General features: G+C 43.0%; 1 protein-coding gene across 1 annotated transcript in view; it reads left to right on the forward strand.

Moving 5' to 3' along the window:
- The window catches only part of ANKFY1 (ankyrin repeat and FYVE domain containing 1), an 80,899-nt gene that overhangs the window by 29,968 nt on the left and 33,457 nt on the right, over positions 1 to 17,474 (forward strand). Inside the window, exons 7-15 of the mRNA XM_073615047.1 lie at positions 3,657 to 3,822; positions 3,899 to 4,103; positions 4,229 to 4,297; positions 8,800 to 8,999; positions 10,793 to 10,890; positions 14,405 to 14,630; positions 14,751 to 14,849; positions 15,092 to 15,245; positions 16,448 to 16,616. Of these exons, the coding sequence (XP_073471148.1) occupies positions 3,657 to 3,822; positions 3,899 to 4,103; positions 4,229 to 4,297; positions 8,800 to 8,999; positions 10,793 to 10,890; positions 14,405 to 14,630; positions 14,751 to 14,849; positions 15,092 to 15,245; positions 16,448 to 16,616 (1,386 nt within the window). The remainder of the gene's footprint in view (positions 1 to 3,656; positions 3,823 to 3,898; positions 4,104 to 4,228; positions 4,298 to 8,799; positions 9,000 to 10,792; positions 10,891 to 14,404; positions 14,631 to 14,750; positions 14,850 to 15,091; positions 15,246 to 16,447; positions 16,617 to 17,474) is intronic.

Here is a 17,474-nt window from a genome sequence, read left to right on the forward strand (position 1 = left end):
TTGCGGCATTTTTACCATGTGATCAGCTGTGTTCAATCACAGCTGATCACAATGTAAACAGACTTGCCAATTATCGGCAGTACTTTCCTAACATGCTGTCACAGCTTGAGGAAAGCAGAGCCAGTAACTGGCAGGTGTGACAAGAGGATATGTACACCGATAATCAGGGCACTGATTATCAGTGCCACCTATCATTGGCACGTATTAGTGCCCATCAGTGCAGCCTCATCAGCGCACATCAGCGAAGGAGAAAAATTACTTATTTGCAAAATTTTATAACCGAAACAAATTTTTTTTCTTTACATTTCGAGCATTTTTCGTTTAACAAAAAATAAAAAAACCCAGCGGTGATTAAATACAGTACCACCAAAAGAATGCTCTATTTGTGTGAAAAAATATATAAAAATGTTCTTAGGGATACAGTGTTGCGTGACTGCGCAATTGTCGTTCGAAGTGTGACAGCGCTGAAAGCTGAACATTGGCCTGGGCAGGAAGGGGTTGAAAGTGCCCAGTATTGAAGTGGTTAAAGAAAAAAACTCAGATTCCAAAGCTAGAATAGATAAATCAAAGCAAGTTGAACATAGGGTGGAAAATTTAGTAAAAAAATAATGTAATTCGTGTTATGCATGTGAGGGTCTAGGACTAGGTAATGGTAGCCATCTTTTGCCTATAGCTTTGATTCCCTGAGGGCTATAGGCTTGACTAGACAAAGCACGAAATGCTACACTGGCAAATTTGGCAGGAAGGAAGGCCTTGTCCCAGGGAAATCAGCAATGCAGTTGACCTGGACCAGTTCTTGAACAAACTGCTCACGCGTTTCCCATCTGTAGAGCGGAAACACAATGGCCCATCCTCCCTGCTTGAAATAATTTCAGACCATAGTACAAAAAGCCTTGTATGCTCTGTCAAAGCAAGCTACAAAGTTTGTCTCCAAAATTTTGAGTCTAGTACACACTATTTGTTTTTTTGTTTTTTTGTTTTTTTTCAACCCTGCGGGCTGAATGAAAAAAAAAACTGAAGAGTTTGGGAGGATCTCTCCTTCCGTGCTATTATGTTCTGACAGGGGGGTGCCCGATACACTTAACCACTTCAGCCCCAGAAGATTTGGCTGCTCAATGACCAGGCCATTTTTTGTGATACGGCACTGCGTCGCTTTAACTGACAATTGCGCGCTCACGCGACGCTGTACCCAAACAAAATTGACGTCTTTTTTTTTTTTTACCACAAATAGAGCTTTCTTTTGATGGTATTTGATCACCCCCTGCAGTTTTTATTGTTTGCGCTATAAATAAAATAAGAGCGACAATTTTGAAAAAAAAACACAATAGCTTTTACTTTTTGCTGTAATAAATATCCCACGTTTTTTTTTTTCTAATAAAACTAATTTTTTCCGCAGTTTAGGCCAATATCTATTCTTCTACATATTTTTGGTAAAAAAAAAAATGCAATAAGCGTATATTGATTGGTTTGCACAAAAGTTATAGCATCTACAAAATGGGGGATAGATTTATGGCATTTTTATTTATTTATTTATTTATTTATTTATTTTTTTTTTTTATCAGGACTGCGATATTGCGGTGGACACTTTTGACACATTTTTGGGACCATTGACAATTATACAGCGATCAGTGCTATACAAAAAATTAACTGATTACTGTATAAATGTCACTGGCAGGGAAGGGGTTAACACTAGGGGGCGATCAAGGGGTTAACTGTGTTACCTAGGTGTGTTCTAACTGTAGGGGGGATGGGACTGTCTAGGAGGAGAGAGAGATCGGTGTTCATACATAGTATGGTCATTGCGCCCGCCAGGCACTCGCATCGGCTCCAGGCACAAGCTGCGGGCGCGCACGCCCCTAGTGGCCAAAAGGCGAAGCGACATAAGGTAACATTGTTTTGCTCAGACTTGCCATTCTGCTGCAGTAAAACTGCAGCGGCTGGTCGGCAACCAGTTAAAGTGTTTGTTAACTCCCCCAAAAAAGAAAAAAATCCTGTCCCTTTTATAAAGCATGCTATACAGCACAGTGCTTGTGCTGTGTAATTTGGCCCACTGTGTTACCTGAAATACCTGGCTGATCCTGCCTGGCTATGCCCTCCCCTCTGTAAACTGACCACTGTTTATCATGGCTGCTGAGCCCTTACACCGTGGACAGTTTACCTGCCTCCATCATCCGCAACCCTTCTCTGTCCTCTCTCCCCCCTCCCTGCTTGTCTGCTCCTGTGTCAGTGCCCCCTCCTGCTGCTCAAATGACTTTTATTGTTCTCTATAATCCTCTTTGTGTCCTAATGACAGGTGCTCCTGTCTCAGTGATTTATGAAAAAAAATGCCTTTTTTTAGTGTATTTCAGAGTGGCTCCCCACAATCCTGTGACCTGCCGGCGCTCTCTCTCTCTCCTCCTCTCGTCCTGACTGGCGTTGGCAGGGGAATCTCTGCATCTGTCAGCCGGGCAGGAGAGAAAGCTGGTCGGTCACATGATTGCCGGGAATCGCTCTGAAATACGGTAAAGCAGGCATTTTTTTTTTAATTAAACACAGAGACAGGAGCACCTGTCATTAGGACACAGAGGATTATATGGAGTAGTCAAAGTGGGTAAACAACCACTTTAAGCAGGAAATTGAAATGCTCCATTACAAGCTAGAAGATTGAAAATGTGCTTGTAGACCTAACATAACAGTCAGGAACCTGCCAGAATCTATAGAAGATCTCCCGCTAACAGTAACTGCTTTATGCCAAGAACATGCACCAGAGATTCCTATAGGGCTGCTGGAGTTAGACAGGGTCCACTGGGCCCAAAGTAGATATAGGCCATATTTAAAGTATCTACTTCCCTGTATTCCCTTCCCTGCAGTTTTTAGCCGGCCATAGACAGAGCGATTTTCTTTCCTGCAACTATGGGTTTCAAGAAAGAAAACTGCTCGGGTCCCCCAACATCCCCCTATGACAGCCGCTTGCAATAATCTCATGTAAAATCAAACAGGCTGGTTGTGCCCAAGTTGATCGATCGATCAACTTGGGTACATTCAGCCTGCTCATACATGGTATAAATTTCAGCCAGCTCCTTCTGAACCGGCCAAGATTCAAACCCTCTATGGCCGGCTTTAGTCACATCACTTACCCGTAATTAAGTATGCCCCATATTGTGTAGTCAGCTGGATTCTGGAGAAAGCATTTAGGAGCTCATTTATAACCGAGTGGATTTCACTGTCTGTTTTCCATTATACTCCACAGGGTTGTGCGCACTGTGGCCCATTCATAAAATGCAGATAGCGGTGTGCAGCCTGCAATGCACCACAGCATTCTCTTAGTTTTACCCAGTAGAGAGAGCTCTGTGATTGGAGGAGACCTGTTCATGTGACTTATATGACCTTGTGCTTCTCCCTACCTTTTTTTTTATTTAACTCTCCATTCATTTTTTTTGTGCTCTTCTAGCTCTGGGCTCCCAAAGCCAGCAGATCTCAATGCACATTGGTAAAGCAAACCACTGTGCTTTATAATTGTGTGGGATGTTCATTTTTTAAGCAGCAATATGGACACGGCAGGGCCCAGGCTACATTACAAGATGGTATAACATTATAAAGACTCTTCTAATGCTTAGGAGTTTTCATTGACTGCTCCTGTTTCTTGTAACTCACTCAATTTTCAACTGTTATTACAGTTGCCTGGAAAGCTAAATGAGTTGGACCAAAATGGAGATCTTGCTCTGGATCTTGCACTTTCTCGAAAGCTGGAGAGCATCGCCACTACGCTAGTTAATAACAGAGCAGATGTTGACATGGTAGATAAGAAAGGATGGAGTCTTTTGCACAAAGCCATCCAAAGGGGTAAGTAACAGAATCAGGCACAGTTCTCTAGATGATGGTCTGTGACATTGTTTTTAGTAACCCTTACTTTTTACAGACGATAAATTTGCTGCCACTTTCCTCATCAAGAATGGTGCTCTTGTAAATGCTGCCACTATTGGTGAACACGAGACTCCTCTACATCTGGTAGCTGCTTGCACAGTGAAGGATCACAGTCTGGAAGTAATGTCTGATGTAGCACAAATAGCCGAGGCACTTTTACATGCAGGAGCTAATCCAAACATGCAAGACGGTAAAGGAAGGTAAGCATCGGTCGACTTGTTTAGAAATCTTGATTATTTTGCTTGCTGACTATGCAGCATGTCTAGCGTCCTGTCAACACCCACCTATAGCAGTCAATCTGAAATCTTATTTTCCTTATTTTTAGGACTCCGCTTCACACTGCTATTCTTTCTAGAAATGAGTATGTCTTTAACCAGCTGCTTCAGTGCAAACAGTAAGTAATCAGAGCAAATTACCGTTTTTCTTGTTTCTAAATTTTGGTGTTTTGTTATGGGTTAGCAATATTGAAGATCACCTGTTATGAGATAAATATGTGGGCTGCCACTTCTCAAAATGCCACTTGCTTGGCTGTGTCTGACTTAAATTTTTGACCCAATATAAGCATGTTGTAATAATGCAATACCAAAAACAAAAGCAGGAAGCTGCTTGCATCAATGCAAATGACACAATATCTAAGAATGGAGAGCGCTGTGGAGATAGCCATCATCTGCCCATTCACTGATCCTGTGTCTTTCTTAGAAGCAGTAGTATGGCTTCTATGAATGGCAGGAAATGGCAGACATAATCAAGCCCTCTTGATGAGAGCTTCTGCCGGCCCTTTAGTTGTATCAACCCCTGCCATTTTAGAAGATTAGAGCCCGTTTGAGGTACGGACAGTTGGGGTTTATTGAAAGGAGAAGAATTAACACAAGGGGTACATCATACTCACTGTAGGTTATGTCCCTTATGCTGATTTTTTTTTTTTTTTTAAGCTAAACTTAGGCTTTAAAAGAGAAGTTTGAGAATAAACACACATACTCACCTAGGTGAGAATTGAGCAATCAAAGGCTGCTGATCCCTCAGTTCTCAGTCTTCAATGAGCAGAGAGCTGGTGGCTGTCAGTCAGCAGCTCTCTGCTCTGCCCCTCCAGTGCTCACTGGAGCGCTGGGCTGTGAAGGGGGTGGGAGCAACTGGCTCAGTCTCCCAGCAGCTTGCTGAGTGGCTGAGCCAGCTGCAGTTGAGGAATCTGGGTGGATCCAGACTTTAAAGTCAGGCCCGGCTCAGTGACGTCAGCCGACAGCAGGCTTTAGCCCGCTGTCTTTTGAAAATGGGTCACAGGAGTACAGAACAAAGTGCACTCCTGTGATCCATTGCTTTGGCCCTATTTCTCCTTTAAGGTATTGAAGACACATAATTTGAAAAGTAAGTAGAGAACTAACATTTTCCACGGAAGACTTCAGCAGTGGCCACCTACATACATTATATTGTCAAAAGTGTTGGGACGCCTGCCTTTACATGCACACGTTTTTCTTGTAGCAAGTTTTCGTTAAAGGCCCATTCATTCATATGCATTGCAGCAACCAGTGTGGTAGTGCAACACAATGCAACATACCTGCTATGTGTGTGGTGTTTTGCAGTGCCATTCATTGTGAATGGCACTCGGTTGAATTGTTCAGTAGAGAATAGGGCACCACAGTGCACTATGCACATACCATTGCTAAAAAAGAGTAATTTATGCTTTTTGATCCATTGTGCTTTGGCTGGCCAACCATACTGCATCTGTTAAGCACCGCAAAGGATTGCAAAAGCGTGAATCCAGCCTTATTGTAAGGTATTATATTGTTTTTGTCCTTGTCTGCTATACTAATGAATAGGAAAACTGCTTGTAATTTTCACTAAGATATGTCCATATACTGTATTTAAGCCTTTCAAGCCATTTTTTTTATCCAGGGTGATGACCTAAAATTACATCTTTTTAGATTATATGTCTAGGGTAAAATGAGCTAGGTTTTTTCTGTAGCATACTTTTTTTTCTAATACTTGCACATGTGTGCTTACCTGAAAGTGTGGGAAATATGCATTGGTGATTTGGCATTGTCATCATAAATGTTGCAGGTTTTCCAGTGTCAATAAGCAGAGATAGCACAGTATTGCCTTTATTGGTACCAAGCATTCTGTAAGGGATTTCAAATAAAAATGTCATCCCTGGTTGAGGTTATAGTACAGGAAAAATATATTTTTGGGTGGGGGCAGGAGTTCTGTATTTCTATTTTTTTTTAGTCACCTGGGCATGCAGGACAGGTACAAGATTTGACACGCTGATTTTGAGTCCATTAACAGGACTCCAACTTGATTTTGATTTTGTGACTACAAATATATTACAAAAACATCAATTACGTATTCCAAACCAGTACAAACATTATTTCAAACATGTAGCATAACATGAAAAATAAATAATTTATTAAAAAAATTGCAATTCATATGTCCACATACTACCAGAATAGTTCAGTGTCAATAGTTGTACACACACATACAGTATCTGACAAAAGTGAGTACACCCCTCATATTTTATTACATCTTTTCATGTGACAACACTGAAGACACTTTGCTACAATGTAAAGTAGTGAGTGTACAGCTTGTATAATTGTAAATTTGCTGTCCCCTCAAAATAACTCAACACACAGCCATTAATGTCTAAACCACTGGCAACAAAAGTGAGTACACCCCTAAGTGAAAATTTCCAAATTGGGCCCAAAGTGTCAATATTTTGTGTGGCCACCATTATTTTCCAGCACTGTCTTAACCCTCTTAGGCATGGAGTTCACCAGAGCTTCACAGGTTGCCACTGGAGTCCTCTTCCACTCCTCCATGACGACATCACGGAGCTGGTGGATGTTAGAGACCTTGCGCTCCTCCCACCTTCCATTTGAGGATGCCCTACAGATGCTCAATAGGGTTTAGATCTGGAGACATGCTTGGCCAGTCCATCACTTTTGCCCTCAGCTTCTTTAGCAAGGCAGTGGTCGTCTTGGAGGTGTGTTTGGGGTCATTATTATGTTGGAATACTGCCCTGTGCCCAGTCTCCAAAGGGAGGGTATCATGCTCTGCTTCAGTATGTCACAGTACATGTTGGCATTCATGGTTCCCTCAGTGAACTGTAGCTCCCCAGTGCCGGCAGCACTCATACAGCCCCAGACCATGACACTCCCACCACCATGCTTGACTGTAGGCAAAACACACTTGTCTTTGTACACCTCACCTGGTTGCCGCCACACACGCTTGACACCATCTGAACCAAATCAGTTTATTTTGGTCTCATCAGACCACAGGACATGGTTCCAGTAATCCATGTCCTTAGTCTGCTTGTCTTCAGCAAACTGTTTACGGGCTTTTCTTGTGCATCATCTTTAGAAGGCTTCCTTCTGAGACCACATCCATGAAGACTAACTTGATGCGGTGTGTGGCCTATGGTCTGAGCACAGACAGGCTGAACCCCCACCCCTTCAACCTCTGCAGTAATCCTGGCAGCACTCCTACGTCTATTTCCCAAAGACAACCTCTGAATATGACACTGAGCACGTGCACTCAACCTCTTTGGTCGACCATGACGAGGCTTGTTTTGAGTGGAACCTGTCCTGTTAAACCACTGTATGGTCTTGGCCACCATGCTGCAGCTCAGTTTCAGGGTCTTGGCAATCTTCTTATAATCTAGGCCATCTTTATGTAGAGCAACAGTTCTTTTTTTCAGATCCTCAGAGAGTTCATGAGGTGCCATGTTGAACTTCCAATGACCAGTATGAGAGAGTGAAAGTGTAACACCAAATTTAACACACCTGCTCCCAATTCACACCCGAGACTTTGTAACACTATCAAGTCACATGACACCAGAGAGGGAAAATGGCTAATTGGGCCCAATTTGGACATTTACACTTAGGGGTGTACTCACTTTTGTTGCCAGCGATTTAGACATTAATGACTGTGTTGAGTTATTTTGAGAGGACAGCAAATTTTACACTGTTATACAAGCTGTACACTCACTACTTTACATTGTAGCAAAGTGTCATTTCTTCAGTGTTGTCACATGCAAAGAATAAAATATTTACAAAAATGTGAGGGGTGTACTCACTTTTGTGAGATACTGTATATAGCCCTTCAAGTTAAAATTCATAAATTCTTTATATCAAAGTGACACATGTGAATGACGCAAGTTTGTTTTTTTGTTAATCACTACCAATCTAGCTCACTAGGATAACTTTTGTCCTTAAAGCGGTATTAAACCCAAAACCAAAAATGTAATATCTTACAACTTACCAATCATTAGATGTGGTGGCTGCATTTGTTTCTTTTTTCATTCTTATTTTCACCTGATGATCTGGTCAGTAACACACCACCCGTATTAGAATGCCTCCACGCTAAATGAAGGAGCACAGGAAGCACATTTGGCCAGCAGCATTGTGAGCTTGGGGGAGGCTAGTGTTAAATGTACTAGCAGATTTAAATACACTAACAAATTAAAGCCAAGCTCAAGCTAACACTTAATAAGCAGTTAGAGCAAACTTTTTTTTTTCTTTTGGGGATAAAGGTTTTATATTTAATAAAAGCTGATTATTGTAAAAACCCCTGTCAGTGTTAAATGGTTTGTCTCATCTCATCTCTTTCTTAAAACAACGGACAGATCACCAGATGAATATGGAAGAAAAAGAGCCTAAAAAACAATGAATGCAGCCATCACCTCTACTAATTGGCAATCTGCAATATAATAAATGTTTGTTTTTGGGTTTAATACTGATTTAAGTTCCACCTCTCATAATCTCCACTTTTGTTTTGGTGGAAATCAAAACTAGAACCTCTTGGCAACTTATAAAATACATTGCTCCTTTTTTCTGTAACAATGATTGAATTCCTGTAGAATATCAAGGTACTTTGGATGGGAATTGACAGTGATGTATCTGTTAGATTAGATTTAGAACTAAAGGACCATGAGGGAAGCACAGCGCTGTGGCTGGCAGTTCAGTATATCACTGTGTCCTCGGACCAATCCGTGAACCCGTTTGATGATGTCCCTGTTGTGAATGGAACGTCGTTCGATGAGAATAGCTTTGCGGCAAGGCTGATCAACCGAGGAAGCAACACTGATGCACCTGACACTGTAACAGGTAAACACAAGAGGTTTGTATTCACTATTGCCCTGTACCTTCTTTAGCCCTTGCTGTCACGATTTCTATTTTCTTTGTTGCTTGTAGATTTTCTGATAGATCTCAGGTATCCCTGTTACTGTAGAGATACAAAAAACACAGTCCAAATCCAGCGCTAATAGGTCTTCCAAGGTGTGGAGTAACAGATGTCAGATAAAATGGTGGTGTGAAAGGTATATATGGTATCCCAAAACTAGGTGGATGCTGCCTTCTTTAGATGGGGTAATCCGAAAGGAACTACAAGAAAAACAGAAATGGAAGGCGCGCACACCTAGTGCATTACCAGAGATAATTTAATAATAAGAAATTTTTGTACAAAGGGTACTTACAAAATGCAACTGACAAAAGGGCATAAACACAGTGCATGGACATACACAGAACACCGGTTACAGCTAACGCGTTTCGGGGCGCATCCCCTTCCTCAGAGCTAGGCTCCCTGTTATGGCCCTTTCACACTGGGGCGGTTTGCAGGCGCTATTGCACTAAAAATAGTGCCTGCAAACCGACCTGAAAGTGCCGCTGCTTTGTCTCCAATGTGAAAGCCCCGAGGGCTTTCACGCTGGAGCGGTGCGCTAGCAGGACGGGAAAAAAAGTCCTGCTAGCAGCATCTTCGGAGGGGTGTATACACCGTTCCTGCCCATTGAAATCAATGAGACAGCGCGGCTATCCTGCCGGCAGAGCGCTTCTGCAGAGGCTCTTTGCGGTGGTTTTTAACCCTTTCTCGGCCGATAGCGGGGGTAAAACCGCCCTGCTAGCGGCCAAATACCAACGGTAAAGCGCCGCTATTGTAAGCGGCACTTTACCGTCGGTATTCGGCCGCTATCGAGTCGGTTTTAACCCCCACTAGCGGCCGAGAAAGGGTTGAAAACCACCGCAAAGCGCCTCTGCAGAGGCGATTTGCCGGCGGTATAGCCGCGCTGTCCCATTGATTTCAATGGGCAGGAGCGGTAAACACTCCGCTCCTTCACCGCTCCGAAGATGCTGCTAGCAGGACTTTTTTTCCCGTCCTGCTAGGGCAGCGATCCAGTGTGAAAGCCCTCGGGGCTTTCACACTGGAATCAAAGCAGCGGCACTTTCGGGTCAGTTTGCAGGCGCTATTATTAGTGCAATAGCGCCTGCAAACCGCCCCGGTGTGAAAGGGCCCTTACTGTTGTGCATATGAAACCAGGGAATGCGTGTCAGATATTGTAGGTAATTATGTGAAAGAGTTCTTCTGACTCGTCTAGTTGGTGGAATTTGTGTTGTAGGTTAAGCTTTGGTTATGGTGAGTGAATAGAATAGTTTGAGAGGTCTAGTGAAACCACCACTTGGTGGTCTGCTAAGAGGTGTCAAATTTTTTTTTTTTTCTTTTCCTTTTTCTTTTTTTTTTTTTTCTTTCTTTTTTAGGCTTTCTCAGCACTTTACATTCCCGCCCACATTGTATATTGCATTACAGGTGTTTATTATGAATAATTGAAATTGACTTTGTAAGTATTTGCAGTGGCCTGTACCAATTCGGATTATTTGCAGTGAGCATTATTCATTTGTTAACCTGAATATCAAAAGTTTTCTACTAACAAGTAAAAATGTGTGAAGCATTTGAACTTTTTTTTTTTTTTACATTGGCCATACGCAGGCAGCTGTTCTGTAATCTCTGACAAAAGATATGCTCATTTCTCATAATTAATAAATTGGAAAGTTAGTATTGTTTTTGCAGCTTTAACATATGATATTGTTATATTGTATTAATATTTACATTATATCTTTCTTGCTAGGCAACTGCTTGCTACAGAGAGCTGCTGGTGCAGGGAATGAGGCTGCTGCTCTGTTTCTGGCAACCCATGGGGCAAAGGTTAACCATAAAAACAAGTGGGTACGTTCCATGGACAAATACACAGGCTCTACACTGTGTAAGCAGGTTGTATATGACAGATGTCCTTCAAAAGTACTGCCTCACATTACAGAACGATATAATAGTCTGGTTGAAAATGGTGTCATTTAACCACTTCAATACCAGGCACTTACGCACCTTCCTGCCCAAGCCAATTTTCAGCGCTGTCGCAATTTGAATGACAATTGCGCGGTCATGCTACACTGTACCCAAACAAATTTTTTAGCATTTTGTTCGCACAAATAGAGCTTTCTTTTGGTGGTATTTGATCACCTCTGCGATTTTTACTTTTTTGTGCAACAAATAAAAAAAGACCGAAAAATTTAGAAAAAAAAAAAGTTTTTCTTTGTTTCTGTTAAATTTTTTTGTAAATAAGTGAGGCGGCACTGATGGGCACTCATGGGCGGCACTCATGGGCGGCACTCATGGGCGGCACTCATGGGCGGCACTCATGGGCGGCACTGATGGGCGGCACTGATGGGCATGGATGGGCACTGAGAGGTGGCACTGATGACACTGATGTGTGGCATTGCTGGGCATCACTTATTTTATCTGGACCATAAGGTTGCCAGTCAGTGCCCATTTATGGGCACTGATAGGCATCTGTTGTGCATATTTTTTCATATGTGGATGCCATGGGGTACATACCTGGCCACCACATGTTGCCCTCTTCCCTGGTGGTCCTGGGCGACATGATGGTGGGCATCCGAGGGGGGGCTGCGCTGCTAATCAGCACAGACCCCCCCCCCTGTCAGGAGAGCCGCCAATCGGCTCTCCTCTACTCGCGTCTGTTAGACGCGAGTGAGGAAAAGCCGATCACCGTCTCTTCCCGTTTACACTGTGATCACGTGGTAAAGAGCCTCCGTTGGAGGCTGTTTACTGAGATCGGTGTAGCGGTGTGTCAGACTGACACACCGCACTACCGATTGCCGCGATTCGCGCCCCCACAGGTGGCTGTTATCCTGAAGGATGTCATATGATGCCATGTCAGGATAAGTGAACCACCGCACGGCTGTCATTCTGCTATAGGCCGGGCGGGAAGTGGTTAAGAATTTCAAAGTGTTACTAAACACGCACGGTTTCATTTACAGTGTTCCTTCTATTTCTGTATGTGGATAATGGCACTGTAAATATTTTAATAAAAACATCTCCGTACCTTTTTCCTAATCGATATACAGCTGTCACATGACCCAGATCTTTCCCAGCCTGTTTGCAGGGAAACTTAAGCAGGAGGAGCTTCTAGTCTTCTACATAAACTGTTTTACGTTGGCATACAAATATATATTTAAAATATAAAATCTTTATTATTTAGTGGAAATAACACGGTGTGGGTGGAATTCTGCCACTTACAAGCTGTGTCACACCTCTCCAGCCTGTGTCTTAGAATGAGAGGGAGATGAAGCCTCCATTAATCTACATGTAATATCTCCCTTCATTGTGTTTAGCTGGTTAGTGGGCATGGAGGAGGAGGGAGGGAGTGGGCTGTCATTTATCCACACGTGTGACTCTATAGTTACATGGGCTACTCAGATGTGTGATAGGGAGGAAATGCTCAGTATAGAAACTGACTGCAAACTGAGCATGTGTAGAGTTGCCACCACAGCTGCCAACTCCCTAGTTTAATTGGGGACATGGACAGAAGGTGGATATAGAGAGCAGCAGGATCAACCAGTTTTTTTTGTTTTTTTTTCAGAATACAGAAAACAAATCTCATAGTGGCTGAGTGAATATGAACAGCATGTAATACACCATTTATTGATAGTTTTTTATGATGTGGGTTTAGTGACACGAAAAAGACTCGAAACTTTTCATTTATTCTCAGGTTAACAGGTTATAATGCAATGGTAGTATATTTGTATGAAGTCTCTGAAGAAGAGTTATTGGCTTTAGTACAAACCGTCTTAAATAGATATAAACTTTTCTTTATAGCTAATTTGCCAGTACAAAAGAAAGACTTCTCGGCTATGTGATGGCACAAGTATGCTTTCTGTAATCACTTGAAAAAGAGGAATCTGTAGGTTAAATGTCCATTAATGGGCCAGAGAACCTCTGTTGGGCTCAAAATCTTTTGTTGGCCTTTCTGTAAAAGTATGCACAGCTGTAAAATTCAAATGGGTTTATATTTGAGTGTTGGAGCAACGGGGAAGATTGATCTTTCAGTATTAAGTCTTTCTCTGGTAATGTGTATGGACACCCTTCGGTTGTGACATTACAGCTTGCATTACAATGTATAGCAGGCTATTCTAAATAATGTCTAATGAATAAAATGAAGAATAGCGTACTCCAGTCCCTGGGGAAAAGGGGAAAGCTGCTCACCGTTGTGGGGGAAAAAAAGGGAAAACCTCTCACCGTAGTGGGAAAAAAGGGAAAGCTGCTCACTGTAATGGGGGAAAAAGGGAAAGCTGCTCACTGTAATGGGGGGAAAAAGGGAAAGCTGCTCACTGTAATGGGGGGAAAAAGGGAAAGCTGCTCACTGTAATGGGGGGAAAAAGGGAAAGCTGCTCACTGTAATGGGGGGAAAAAGGGAAAGCTGCTCACTGTAATGGGGGAAAAAGGGAAAGCTGCTCACTGTAATGGGGGAAAAAGGGAAAGCTGCTCACCGTAGTGGGGGAAAAAAAGGGAAAGCTGCTCACCGTAGTGGGGAAAAAAGGGAAAGCTGCTCACTGTAGTGGGAAAAAAGGGAAAGCCGCTCACCGTAGTGGGGGAAAAAAGGGAAAGCTGCTCACTGTAGTGGGAAACAAGGGAAAGCCGCTCACCATAGTGGGGGAAAAAAGGGAAAGCTGCTCACTGTAGTGAGGGGAAAAAAGGGAAAGCTGCTCACTGTAATGGGGGGAAAAAAGGGAAAGCTGCTCACCGTAGTGGGGAAAAAAGGGAAAGCCGCTCACCATAGTGGGAAAAAAGGGAAAGCCGCTCACCGTAGTGGGAAAAAGGGAAAGCTGCTCACCTTAGTGAGGAAAAAAGGAAAAACCGCTCACCGTAGTGGGGGAAAAAAAAAGAAAGCCGCTCACCGTAGGGGGGGGGGGGGGGGGAGAAAGCCGCTCACCGTGGTGGGTAAAAAGGAAAAACCGCTCACCGTAGTGGGGGGGGGGAGCTGCTCAGCGTAGTGGAGGAAAAAGGGAAGCCGCTCACCATAGTAAAAAACCAAGGTTCAAGTTTTTTAAGCAATCTAATGCACAGGCTTTACCACCTGCTGCTCACAAACCCTAACATGCTTCGCTTTTACATGGAACTTATTCATATTGACTCTACAAATGAGCTCCATGTAGGAATGAAATACTGGAGTGTACCATACTGGGTGCGGCCAGTGACAGTTGGGAGCCTGCACCTGGTGTCGAAGGTATCGAGGAGAAATATGGCTGCAGAAGATGTGTGATACTCTAGTGTATGAAGATTTTGTGAAACATTTTTTCTCTTTTTGTCTCTGTACTGTAGCTTGTGTGCTTTGTGATTCGACATCTCTGTAAATGGATTGATTTTCAATGCTCTCTCCTTCTAGGGTGAAACACCGCTACACACAGCCTGTCGACATGGGCTTCCCAATCTCACAGCAGAGCTATTGCAGCAGGGAGCCAATCCAAATATTCAGACACAAGAAGCCCTTCCGGCTCATAAGGCTTCTCCAGCAACCAGCCCATCATCCAGTACCTGTTTACAAACACCATTGCACATGGCAATAGCCTACAACCATCCTGATGTTGTAACAGTCATATTAGAACAAAAAGGTGAGAACTGCGCTTTGAAGTGTTGTCTTACTTTCATTTTGTGCATATCTCTAAAGCTTTCAAATTGTTGTCCTGATTCTAATAGTACAAATATAACAATTCTGTTTTGTTCATTCAAAGCCAATGCCCTACATGCAACAAATAACCTTCAAATCATTCCTGACTTCAGCCTGAAGGATTCTAGAGAGCAAACTGTACTGGCACTGGCTTTATGGACAGGTAAGGTGGTCTTAGCATTCTGTAATATTTCTTTCAATTCATATTGTATGAAATTTAGACACTGTATATGGTTGTTTCCCTGGTTTTTAATGATGTTTTTACAGTGATGCAGCATGAAACCAAAGTACACCTGCATTAACCAGAAAAAGAATTGGAGTTTGCATGAGCCTGTGTGTAGTGAGAGCATCAGCCTGCAATTCTTATTTTCAATTGTAAAATAACTCAAATAATTTAATCTCTAGGTATGCACACCATTGCTGCACAACTTCTGGGGTCAGGAGCATCCATTAATGACACCATGTCTGATGGACAGACTCTGCTACATATGGCAATTCGAAGGCAGGATAGTAAGAGTGCCCTCTTCCTTCTGGAACATCAGGCTGATATAAACATTAGGTATGGTTCTTGTCTACTGATCACTGTGTGTGTGTTAGCATTTACTATACTAAAAGCTTTATTAGACCTCCAGTACATGCACAGATATACCACAATAGTGGTTAAAGGGTAAGTACACTTTCAAAAAAATATACTTACTGAGCTAATTCTGACCTTATATTAAGATAAAGCAAATGGAAGAGCCTGAATCTTAACCTGTTGCCATCCGCATAACACACATGTACAGTAGCAAAAGGATGGGCTTTAACGCACGCTCCCAGTGCAGAGACAGAGCTGTAGAAGACAGCTCTTGGTCCCCACTAACAATCTGCAGTCAGCAGGACTGGCTCCCCATCATGTGAAAGCCAATATGAAGGGACCCTTAACGGTTATTAGAATTCTCCCAGAATAAAGTAGATTTATCTGAATCGTTCTTCAAAGGTTTTAATAAATGTTTGTAAATGCTTTCTGAACGCTGGGGCGCCGCCCCCCTAATCCATGCGCCCGGCCCCTAATCTACATGCAGGGAGTCGGACACATGGATTTTAATGGGGTTTTATTTTTATTTAATTTTTTTTTAAGCACGTGATTAGAGCCTGAGGCAGCACTGTGCCCTGACCCCTCCCAGTTGTTTGGCAATAGCGAATTAATATTCACTATTGTCTTCCTGCTTCTCCTCCCTGGCCAATCAGGAAGCGGGTCCTGAGACCCGATTGGCCGAGGGTAGAAGCGACCGCATTGGAGGCGTGGTCTTGGGATGGCGGCGCGATTAAACTTTTTTCCAGAGCTCTTGGTCCGCGACTCTCCTGCAGCAATACAACTACAGCTACCCAACAGATCCTGGTACCTGCTAGTCCCTCTGGATCCCAGCAAGCACGGTCCACCTCCTGCACACTTCCACCACACCATGAAGTGCTTCTTGAAGCCACGGCCTCCGTTGGCCTCCATGCCGGCCACTCACAAGATGGCGCCGGCTCCCCATGCAACTCTGAGACAAAGGAGCTTACCCGACATGAAGGAAAGGAGCCAGCTGACATCGCCACAGAGCCACAGCGAGTAACTTCCCTGCTTCCCAACCACACCAGGTGCTCCCTATCAGTGCAGCCTCTGAACCTCTGCCCCCCCCCAAAAAATGGAGCACCAGCCGCCACTGTTTCTGAATATGATGTTCTTGAGAATATTATTTACAAGTTTATGTATGTATGAACTGGCCTTTTTTTTAGGACCCAGGATGGAGAAACTGCTCTTCAGCTTGCCATTAAAAACCAGCTTCCTTTAGTGGTTGATGCTATATGCACAAGAGGCGCAGATATGTCTGTTACTGATGAACAGGGAAACCCTCCCCTCTGGCTGGCCTTAGACAATGACTTAGAAGATATTGCATCAACACTGGTAAGTAGATAATGTGCCACTGTAAATGCATTTAACTTTTTTCTTACCATAGGTAGGTCCAGCATTTTATATTGTGTTTGGTAAGGGTAGGTTCTGAGTGGTTAAAAAAAGGCAGAAATCTGAGCTGAATAAGTCTTGTCTTTATAAATAAGCCATGCTTTTTTTTTTTTTTTTAATTTGTATTCTTGGTGTAATTTGTGTAGTTCTTCCAGATATGTGTTGTAATCCAGCTTTAAATGTAATAAAGACTTGTAAGTTCTGCTTGCTCTCCTTGTGCAGGGTTACTGGTTTTCAGTGTGACTTCCTGTGGTTTTCTGCAGGCAGTCTGTAGTGGTTGGAGCTACTGGGCTCTCCCACAGCCAGCGGTGTTGTTAGGTCTAGAAAAGATCTGGGGCTAGAGCCCATAGCAGCAAAGTAAAGAGAGTCATACACTTGGGCGGGCATACACATGTATATAATATATATGTGTGTGTGTGTGTGTGTATATATATATATGTGTGTGTGTGTGTATATATATATATGTGTGTGTGTGTGTGTATGTGTATATATATATATATATATATATATATATATATATATATATATATATATATATATATATATATATATACACAATTAGGGCTGAGGAAATTAACGATTAATTTTTCGATTAATCGTTATTTTTTTTGATCGGTAGGCTGCCTGCCCTGGGGCCGCTTTGGGCCAAGCTGTGGCTGCAGCGTGAAAACTTTGGCCGCACTGTGAGAAAAGTCCCACCCTCCTCCTAGATCAGCTTGTGTGATCGACGCAGTGTTCTATCACACAAGCGGATCTAGGTGGAGGGCGGGACTTTTCTCACATCGCGTGCTGCGGGGTGAT

Source organism: Aquarana catesbeiana, linkage group LG02 (genome assembly GCF_042186555.1).
Source record: "Aquarana catesbeiana isolate 2022-GZ linkage group LG02, ASM4218655v1, whole genome shotgun sequence".
In the NCBI taxonomy this organism is placed as follows: domain Eukaryota; kingdom Metazoa; phylum Chordata; class Amphibia; order Anura; family Ranidae; genus Aquarana; species Aquarana catesbeiana.